General features: G+C 40.5%; 1 protein-coding gene across 1 annotated transcript in view; it reads right to left on the minus strand.

The window, feature by feature from the left end:
- Positions 1-11,069, minus strand: part of LOC148478111 (isoaspartyl peptidase/L-asparaginase-like) — a 64,231-nt gene extending 53,162 nt beyond the window's left edge. The window contains exon 1 of the mRNA XM_088455919.1: positions 10,877-11,069. Within this exon, the coding sequence (XP_088312045.1) occupies positions 10,877-11,069 (193 nt within the window). The remainder of the gene's footprint in view (positions 1-10,876) is intronic.
- Between the last annotated feature and the right edge of the window lie 555 nt (positions 11,070-11,624).

Below are 11,624 nucleotides of genomic sequence, written 5' to 3' on the forward strand. Positions count from 1 at the left end.
ACCAGAAGTTCATTGTGTTTTCCTTCCTACCACTGCACTCCTGCCTCACTTTTTCTCAAGATCATCCATGCTTCTGAGCACTGACCTGCCTACTTATTATTGATGCTCACTGTCTTTGGATAATGCATGGCTTTAGCAATAGCATCATTCTGACTCCCTTCAATCTGTCCTACACACCGCTGCCGAACTTATTTTCTTCTCTTGCTGCTCTACCTCAACTGATTCTCTCTGCCAAATTTTACACTGTATACCTGTCTCCTACAGAATCAAATACAAAAGGATGCATCACTCATCGCATTTTGAATGTGATGCATCCCACCACTGATTACATGCATAGCAATGTTTATTAATGCTGTATGCTTGAAGATTTGCAATTAAAATTGAAAAGGACAGCTCTTCTGATAAGAGCTGTCCATTGCAATGTGAGGACTTCTAGATTTATGACCTGGGAGTTCTTCTGTACATGAGTGGTCATCGTCCAGCACATGACCAAGCTATGGGAGACACTGGGAGTGATCCTATTGGATCCCTTTTGGATAAGTCTCCAGTAATTATCCCATAGGCCTCTATTAGGCCACACCATCTATAGGTAAAATTGGCCTAGAGTGAACAAGCGCCAGAAAGTTTTGCTTTCTGGAGCTTGATGCATATGAAGATTGCGGTCAAACCTCCAAATATTTTCTACATTTTGAACGCGTTTTTGAGGATAGTGCATTCTACCCCCTCTTAGCCTCTCCCCCATATTCCAACCTCATTTTTAGTTATGTTCTCTGCACTCTGCCAATACTTGCTGCCTCACTGCCACACCTAGCACAATTATAGTCTCTTTGCACTTCCACCTCAAGGACTTTGCATGTGCTTCTCCTGACCTATAGAATACACTCCCATGTCTTATTAGATTAACTATTCCAAAACCTCAAGCATGCCTTCAAAGCACACCTCTTTATTCAAGCATATCAGCCCTGCTAACTCTTCCGCCTTTGCTACCATCTCTACTCTCCGCATAGTGCCATCTTATATATGCCTGCCCCTTCCCTCTATGATGTAAGAAGAAGGTCTCTATTTCCTTGTGTTTTCCTTCTTAACACTGTACCACTTTCTCACTGTCTCTCAAGCCCATGGTAATTTTCAATAGCTGGATCAGCAATTTTATGTTCTAGTTATACTCAATCTGTTGTTGATTGTTTATTGTATCATTTTGATTGAAGAATAATGTTATTCATTGTCATCTGTATATTGTTTAATACTGTTAGATGTGCTGTATGTTCTCTCCCTATGTACAGTGCTGCAGGCCAGTTATGGTACCTTGCAATAAAAGATGATAATAATAATAATAATAATAATAATAATAATAATAATAATAATAGTAATAATGGAGTGAATGGTTACAATGTCAAGGTTATTATAGTTTTATTAATGAAACAAACCTTTTTGAGTTTCTCATTAAAAACTGTACAGATGGGTCGCGCCAAATAACCCCTCTGGAAGCTACAAAACTGCAATGTTATTGTACATTAGGGCTTGTGATATTTGTACATCTGTGTGCGTGACTGACTCTGAATCTGTGTAAAAGGGCTCCGATGCAGCAGCTATGGCTTTTCTCATGTAAAGTTCTGTTGTGCTTTGTGCTTCATGTGCAACTTTTTATGTGAGTTATACCAATTCATGTGTGGTTGAAGTCATAGCCTAGTCACAGCCAGGGATGCAGGCCCCCTCCCCTCACCACCCATGTCCCAATCTTCAGGAAAATATCATAGACACCATTTTCCTGAGGATGCACAAATATCTGCAAAAATGGCACTTGCGCCATCTTCCCATATACATCGGACACTCTGCACCCATTATAGGTCACAGCTTTCTGCCACATTTGTTGTATTTGTAATGCTATTAAGATGCAAAATGTAAAGAAACATATGGTACGCTACTGTTATCAGAGCATCTCAGTCAAGCTGGGCATCTTGTGCAGTATGGCATACATATGCTCTATGTATGAGGACATATCTGTACCCTTGAAAATAAGTTGTAATTTAATTTGAATTATTATACATAAATATATTTCACAAGAATATTCTGGGATTGCTCTAAGTATGTTAAAATAATTGTATATACACATGTTATCATGTTGTCATGTTTGTATGTTTTACCCTAGCTAATTATTTCATTAAATCTTAATGTTCAAAAAATGAATTCTGAAGACATCTGCATGGAATAAATAAAATTTGGCCTTATTATAAACTTCTAAGCCACCTTTGTTTCAAAAAGTTTATTCTGTTCTTCTTTAAAAGAAACTTTGACTTAAGGTTGTTAAAGCATCTTTTAAACTATATACCAAGAATTCCCAACTCACATCCTCAGGGACTTCTAACAGTGCATGTTTGACAGATCTCTTAGTTGGTGCACAGGTGTATTCATTACTGGTTGACACATTTTAAAAAAAACAGTGCTAATACAATAATCTATGATATATTTATAGAAATGAACATAGATAAGTGTCACAACCCAGGATTGTGGTCCTTACTGGTGAGGACTCTGTGGCACGGTCCTTCTGGAAGGGGAGCTGGTGTGTGGAGATTGGCATTGCATGTACGCAGAGGTCTGCCAGCATTGGGCCATCCTGACAGGGGTAAGACTAGTGGCATCTCCGTGTCATGACTGTCTGGGCACCACCATGTTTTCTTTAGCCAGGTGACATAGCAGGACAATTGTCTGTGGGTCACATGCTCTCTCTGGCCTATCATGTACTGTTGCTGAGTACTTAAGGGTGTTTGGAGCACCCTGTAGTTGCCAGTGCAACGTGTTTCACAGCAGCGAGAGAGTTCCTGCGCTCCTGACTCTGAGACCAGTGTTCCAGTGCTTGCCCTAGCTCCTTGTCTGCCTTCAGCTCCCTGCAGCCTGCACCACTCTACCTTGCCTTGCACACTGCTAGAGATCACCCTGCACCTTCCTCAAGACCCACTCCTGCCGGAACCTGTCTCCTCATTTGACCCATTCCTGTACAGCCATCATTATAGCATTTCCAGATATCCCTCTCAAGCCATTACTTTGCATACCCGGATTACCATTTCACCTTTACAGCCTATCTGGATTCACCTTATTCATCTCTGTCACCGTGCTGGACATTTATTTATTCCCACTCACTACAGTTTCCTCCTGCTACAGTTATTAGTTTGTTATTACTGGACTTTAGTTATCTTTTTGTTAATTTCTACCAAAAATCACATTTAACTACTTACTTTTCAGTTTAAACCTGTTCAGGTGTTTACTCCTGTTTCCACCCCAGGTCCACAACAAACAAAGGGCCTGATTCAGACCCGCTTGGGAGCGCTGAGCACCCGCAAGTGGGTCGATGGTGCCCAAGTGTGAATGCGCAATGTTGATTGACAGCATGCCCCCTTTGGTGGGCGTTCCGGGAGCGTGGCTGCCCAGACAGAGGCGTTCCCATGGGAATGCCTACCATCTGGGTCCTGCCCAACTGACATCACTAGAGATGTCAGTGGGAGTGCTTTTGGCTCTGATAGAGCCAAAAGCACTCCTGGGCTTGTGGCAGCGAGACCCTACCATAGGGTCTCATCGCAAGCCCAATGGTCGCGATGGTCTTGACCATCGCGACCATCATTTTGGCCGCTCCATATAGCTGTGGGTGGTCACCCACAGCTATGCGAGCGGCCAGGAGGCCGCTCCAAAAAGGAGCAGGGATGGCCCTGATTCAGAGCGAGCACTCTGTCAGAGCGTCCGGCTCTGAATCAGGGCCACAGACTCTAAAAATAAGTGTCTAGGTAAAACATTTAATATTTAATCATGATAAAAAACAAGTACAATTATATTTTACTATATTCGATAGTGTAGCATCATACCATAGATATAGAATAATATAATAATTTGCATGACTTGCAAAGTTCAAAACCTCTGTAACCACATACAGTCTATGAAGCATGAATAATTCCAAAAAATTAAGACAATCCTCCTAATCCAGTTTTTGGAAGTTGTAGTAATACATGGTAATGCACTGAAATGAGAGAATGAAAGCAGCACAAATGTATATTTACCGGTCCGTGGCCATGAAAATTGGGGGTAATTGTCCACAAGGAAGCAGTGCTTATGGTGGTGAGTCCCCTTTGCAATTGTCCGGTAATGGTGCTGCGATGTCAGAAAATTGGAGGCTAGATGGATCTGTGTGGACTGGAGAGCTCTCCAGTCCATAGATAGCCATATAACCTCAAATTTTCTGGTGGAGATACTGAGACAGTGGTAGACACTGGTTTACACACATTAATGACTGTCATTTATAAAGAAAACAATAGGAATAATAATAATAATGTAGCAGTATATATTTTACTCAGTATGTAAACAATGAATACATTAGACATAAAACAAATACTTAGAAATCAAAATTATATCCCACGATGCAATACATATATAAGACATTTAATGGTTGGGAGATGTTAATGTTAAAAGTTTTTTATATAAAGCAGTTAAGAAAAGTGTATTTGTGAAAATACATAAAAAATATATAACATAATTTCCTAGTTAAAAAAAAAACAATCCAGTTTATAGGGTAAACGTAACTGCCTTCGATTTGAATTTTTTTTTGCGATTTTCTGTTGACTTTCAAGTTGCTGTATGTAATAGCATGCGATTAGAGGCAAAGTCAGCAGAAATCCACCGGAATCACTCATCACTGGATACAAGTTGCCATCATTGCAAAGTTCCGTTATACAGATTCAGACAGTCACACACAGATGTACAACTGTCATATATCAAATTAGTCAGTGCAGTCTAAAAGCAAGTACCTTTTGTGAAATAATGTGACATTATTTAGTAGAAAACTGCATGCGAAGTACTGAATTATTTGCAGGTGAGATACATGGTATGGTATGTCGACAGTGATAGACACTAATAAAATGTTGACATGTTAGAATGTTGACATATCATCCCTGGTAGTGACTAACACTAACCCCTACTCCTAATGCTCCCTCTAGTGCCTAACCCCCCACAGCCTAACTGTGACCTCCCACCACAGTAATTGTCAACATTTTACATGTCAACACTCGGAGAATGTTGACACATTGCCTGTTGACATTTGAACAATGTCATCATTCTGGTGTCAACATTATGAATGTCAACATTTCAAATGTCACCTTAATGACTACTGTATATCCCATGCTTTGGGGTAGTATGTGGAGCAATCTTTAATCAATGTAGTAATGTTAAGTGTTGTCTTATTACCCAAATATCACTTAACTGTAATTTCTGATAAAATGAATTGTGTGACTTGCCCAGTTATGTGTTGTATTCCAATGTTTAAAGTGTATGGGTGTGTGAATGTTACTTTAATAAAAACAAAAAAAGGTATATAATGACAATGAAACACTAGAAACTACGATGCTTGTACAAACAAAGTACTTTTCTGGGCAGAAAATAATGGAAAACATGATAAGATTATGTACACTGAAGCACCAAAAGTTATGGGATAGATGCCTAGTATTGTGTAGGACCCCCTTTAGCCCAGCGAAGTGCAGCAACTCAATGTGGTATCGTTTCCACAAGTGGATGGAAGACCTCTGGAGAGATGTTGACCTATGCTGTCTGGAAAGCTTCCCACAGCTCCCTGATATATGTAGGTACAGGATGTGGGGTGTAAATAAACCTCTCCACCACACCCAATAAATAATCTATTGGGTTTATGTTGGGCGAACGTGGTGGCCACACCATTCATCTAATCATCTAAACACTCCAGAATGATCCTTAAACAATTCTGGACTTCTTGGGACCGATTACATTATCCTGCTGGAATATTCCCTTGTTGTGGTGGTACATGAAGTCCATGAAGGACTGGAAATGGCCATCAAGCAATGCAACATAGTGGTTACCGGTCAATAACTTGTTCAGGTGGACAAGCAAACCCAACCCATGCCACATGAACAAACCCACACCATTATGGAACCACCACCAGCCTGAATGGTGCCTGAACTGGAGTCCATGGTTTCACGGGGTCTGCACCACACCTGAACCTTACCATCAGCCCAATACAAATGGATCCATGACTCATCAGAACAGAACACATGTTGCCAGTGCTCCAGGGTACAATTAGTGACATCATAAATACAAGTGTGGTACTGTGTCCAGTGTCATTGTGTTAACAGGGGCACTCTGGTGGGTCTTCTGCTCCCATATCCGATGGAAGCTAAAGAACATTGCACTGCTCTGCTGGATATGCATCTGCTACCTCCTGCATTGAATGTGTATGTGATTTGAGCCAGTGTCACATGCCTGTTTTCGTGGACAGTTATGGCCAGACACCATTGTTCATGATAATTAAGCACCTGTGGTTGGCCATTGAACTGTTTCACAGTGAGTGGTAATGCCTTTCATGAGGTATTCCTGGTACATACATGGCACCATAGATCAAGGAATGTTGACTGTCCGCACAAATTCACAAATGGAATGTCCCATCCATCGGGCCCCCACTGTCATGTCCATTAATTTACGTTGCCTTGCAATGAGCATCCTAGCCAATGTTCAAACTGACTGATAAGATGTCAGATTACAACTGATCCAGGTCTGGGCATTTCCAATATGTCACAGTATGGTGACACCACCTACCAGTACCTTTACATACTGCTATCCCATGACTTTTGGCATTTCAGTGTATGTTCACTTGGTATTTGCACTCCTTCTCTGCATTCTCCTCTTGTCTATACACTGCGCTTGGGTGGTGTGCTGCCTGTGGATGGTGCAGGTTGATTGGCTTGTTGAAACTGAACATGTGGTTTCAAAAGGTAAATGATGTGATAAAGCATTTTGCAGCTGGGAGATGGCAGTGCAGATTTGATTTATCATATGCTGTTGGGCTTATGTCTGCTCTCTTATAACCTGGATATGGTTCCATTCTCTCCATTGCATTACCAATACGGATTAATGACCCAAATAAAGCACTTATTTTTATGCCAATTTTAACTGCAAATTAATGCTGGTTAACTGTTTTTTTTCCTTCAGACATGTATTCAATTTCTGTGTTCCTGATTTCTTCCTAGCTGCCAAACATAATTGAAGTATCTGAATCAGCTTGTGGTTGTTGTGGTTGGGCCTGGATGGCTGGTTGTTCTTGGCTTGGTAGCTCTGAGTAATGTGCCACACTCTCACTGAATTCTGGACCTGTTAGTGCAGTTGAGCGATTATTTGCTACTGTGCATGCACGAAAAATTCTAAAAACTTCTAAGGTGCCTGAATCCCACTGAGTGTATGTTGTTGCATATAGGAGCACTAGCATTAGGAATGGTGAGACAAAATCATGGGCATTCCTGGGTGGAGACTGGGAGATGCATGTAATGGTGAACCGATGGTGGAGTGTTCAGAAGCACTGGCAGTGTTACACCGTCCACGGGCATTGAAAGTGGGAGTACCGGGGCTTGCACAGTCTGGCGCATTCTAGTACACAAGGGGAATGCTGCAACTGACATTTGCATATTATCGCTGCTGCAAGTTGGCAAAAAGTCACAATAGTTCCCACGTGGGAAAGTCACACCACATGGGAACTGTCAGTAGCCGGAGCCAATCAGCGGCTGCTCTACAGTCAGCGCGGACGCTGATTGGCTCTCGGGACATGCTAGATCCCTGCATGTCCCATCAGCTGGCATTTGGGAGCTATCATGATGTGTGGCAACACACATACTGATAGCTGTTGCGTGGTTAATGTAATATCGTTTTTTTGTTTTGCCAAGTTCCTGGATTACTGCGGAGACCAGCGCCAGGTTATAAGTGAGTATTAATTTTTGTTTGCAGAGCCATTCATTAAGGATATTCTACTGGACAAGGGGACAGACACATCTGGTATAGGTAAGTATGTGTAAATGGCTAGGTGTGTGTAATAAAGTTATACTGTCAAAGTGTGTGTGTTTTGTCTTTTTTTAACTATTTATTTTACAGTGAAGTTACAGGTGGCACATGTCTGCTGGCACTTGTTGTTCCACAAGTGCAAAATGGCAGGCATGCTGGCACTTGTAGTTCTACTGTAAAACACAATAGTTTTACATTATTTGGCCCCCTCATTACCTCCATACCCACCAAACCAAGGGTATGGATAAGAGCCCCAGGCTTCAGCATAAGCCTGTGGTGCCTTCTTTGGGGGGTCCCTGACTCCCCCGAGATCACCGTCTTGCGCTGACCGATTTGGGGTGCTAATGCTTTGGACCTGGAGCCCCGGTGATTGGGTCTCCGGGCTGTGGCTTTAGACCCCAGTCGGTTGGGTCTGGTGCTGGTCTTAAATATAGGGGGATCCCCACGTTTTTTTTTCCACCTATATTTAAAACCAGAACTGGTCCCTGCAGTCTTGTTTTTTTTCTAAAATATGGTGGAACCCTACACATTTTATTCCCCATATTTTTATACACCACCACTGGCTGGCAAGCCTGGGGCTGGTTTGGCTTTTGGGCCCCCTATGTCATTTTTTTTTATTTTTAACTTCTTTTTTTCTACAGGTACAACGCAATAGGAATTTTTGGCAAATATTCCAGGGAGCCCCCTAAACATGGGTAGACATGGGGGATCACTGTGGGTACCCTCATTTTTAACTCCTGAACGAAGTCGGGGTTTTTAAATAGCTTTGGCAGGTGCATTTTTGCAGAATTTAAAAAAAATGCGTTTTGGGACTTAAAAATATGCTAGTACCCATTTTAATGTACCTCCAAATTTGATTGGACCATTTTTAAAAATGAAAAAATGAATCTAAGTGCTCTTCTGCATCACTTCTTAAAAGTCGGGAAAAAAAACACCAGCCGCGGCTATTTAAAAACCCGACTTTCTTTTGCAGCCAAAAATGGGGGTACCCATAGTGATCCCCCATGTCTGGACATCTTTAGGGGGGTCCTAGGATTATTTCCCGAAAATTCCCATTTTTTTTACGCCGATCCAAGTATCGCCGGGTCCCGTTTTCGCCTACTTTCAAATTGAATACGGGGATATGCGGGCACGCACGCAAAACTTTAATGCCTACAAACAGGCAAAGTCGGCGTTAAGTCCAGGCCGCGTTAAATTATCGCGGCTCGGCTCAAATTGAATACGGGCCTATGCTTGCAAACTCACGAGTATGACATCACGTGTATTGCATAATGGATTTGTAAAAAAATATATATATTTTTTATAAAATTCATGAAACAATTATGTATAACAACAAATTGTGTCATTACTGTACTTTAAAACATATTTCCAAATGTTTGAATACAATATTCATTCATAGATGTACTTACCAGACAGAGATGGTGCCTGTGTCATTGATGTTCACCCCATCCATAATCTCAGGTGGCGTTACTTGTTTGAGCTCAAAGGAGGTATAATCCAGAATGAATGGTGTGCCACCTTCTGTCTGTGATGCTTGCCTCTTTTCTTTCCCCATTATATCTTTCAGTCTACTTTTGATGTTGGAATATCTCTTTAGCAATTCTCCTCTGATTTGGGCACCGAGTGCGTCATGCACACCTTCCCATAACATTTTATTTCTGGGCATGGAAGTCTTGTGAGCCAATGAGCCCATTGATCTATCATACACATGTACTATGCCATACACCAGGGCTCAATTTTCTGCATGAGTAAAGTGAATATTATGCTTGATTTTGGTTTTGAATAGGATTGGCTGACTCCCTGCCTTATCCTTCTCCTCTTCCCCTGACTTCCTAGCTACTTGTCGCCCTGCATCCTATTGCTTCTGTTCATTGTCCCTACCCTCTCTTTTTCCATTCATATTCACACAAATCACTGAGACCCCACAAGACACAGAACACTTACAAGTTAAAGACAAGCACATACCTCTCGCATGCAAATAAAACACTGTGAAAATAAAAAGACAAGACTTTAAAAACTAAACAGAATGCAAAAAATACAAGACTCTTCGACAAACAAAACACACTGTCCTCTATTCTACTAAACCCTCAGCTAATTTATTTCAGCAGCCCCTGCTGATATGGGGCATCACCATCTTTTCAAGAAGTCAATGGCAGATTGGAGTAGTTTTCGGGGCTTGTAGCAGAAAGTCTAATGGTACTTTCTCAGGAAGCCTTGAAATCACTCGTGATTGCATACAGCAACTTTAGCGGCAAATTCTCAGGAATCTCAACATGATTTCTGGAGTCTTGAAAATCACAAAAAAAGGTAACCTATTACATTTCTCCCAATTTCTTTTTTAAAGTCTGATTTTTGTAATTAATCAAGGCTGTTAGTAATTGGCTATGCCTTAGAAAAACATGTGCATATTAAATCACTTATAAAGTCTCTCTTCCAGAGATATAAGCCCCTATTTACTACAATCCGCATTTCAAATGTGGTTGTAGTGTGATAATTTCACCTAACTTCACAAGGCGAATTTAGGAACTATCACAAGAATTTATTAACATTCTCAAGCAGGAACCCTGTTCCTGCACATGCGGAGATGTACCGCATGTTAAATTAACTTGAATCAGAAAGACTTTTAGTAAACATCATCTGATTTAATTTTGACTAGTGAACTATATTAAGTCAACTACACTCATTTATAGATGGGGCTTATGTTTTAAGTGTATTTAATACATCTTTAGCATTATATATTTCTATTTTCACATCTTTTACATGTTTATAAACAATCTGTATAGTTTAATTTCTTTATTAGTAAACACCATATACAGTACATTAATTAATGTAACTAAATATATGTGAATAATACATCTACAAATGTTTACATATCTAATACATTTTATGTGCCCTGGGATATTGTTTTGCTTTGTAAATGAATAATTTGAAAAGGTGGTAATTCCCCTTAACAACAACTAATAGGCAGCTATCATTTATCTCAAGCAGATTGACATTTTTTGAAAAACATAAACATATACTTATATATCACAAATAATACCTGCATCAAATACTGTGTTGTCTTCCAACATGCGCACTGCAGATTCTACAGCTTGCATTGAGCTTCCACCATTAGCAAGTACAGAATATCCACACTTGGCTGCATTTTTAACACCAATTTTGCTGCTTTCTGCAAGATCATCAGGTATTGCCCAAGCCCCTCCATGGACTACAATAACTGGCTTACGGATCATTTTTGTTGTTGAAACTGTAAAACATTTAAATAATTAGTTGCTCGCCAAAATATTTATTTCATACAACAAGAGCAACATTTATGTATTTGCACATCCACTAAATTATGAGTTTTAATGTTACAATTTCAAACTTCTCAAACTTGTAGAAACAATTTTTAATCATGTATAACCAAAAGCTAATATTTCTGCTCATAATGTAAGCAACATACTGTGGCAAAGTGAGTTTACCACATAACGTTTTAAGAGATTCAGCTTTCACTGCCACTAGCAGAATGTTGTCAAATAGAGTTCATGGGCAAATCAACTGTATATAAAGGAAAGGAAAGAGTTAAAAGAATTAGGGCATTGTGCAGAGGTGGGCAAGAAGCAGTCCTCCAGCTGCAGTACAACTACACATTCCAGCATGCCCTGCTACAATTTGCTATTTGGTCATGCTGAAACTATTGCAGGGCATCTATTCTTCTACTGCTTCCCGCTATTCGATGGAGAAGTACTTCAATCGAATCAGAAACATTGATGGTTGCTCACCATCGGTTTCTGATGTTGAGCCATAGC

The sequence above is a fragment of the Taudactylus pleione genome, unplaced genomic scaffold (assembly GCF_031769625.1).
Source record: "Taudactylus pleione unplaced genomic scaffold, aTauple2 ptg000678l, whole genome shotgun sequence".
In the NCBI taxonomy this organism is placed as follows: domain Eukaryota; kingdom Metazoa; phylum Chordata; class Amphibia; order Anura; family Myobatrachidae; genus Taudactylus; species Taudactylus pleione.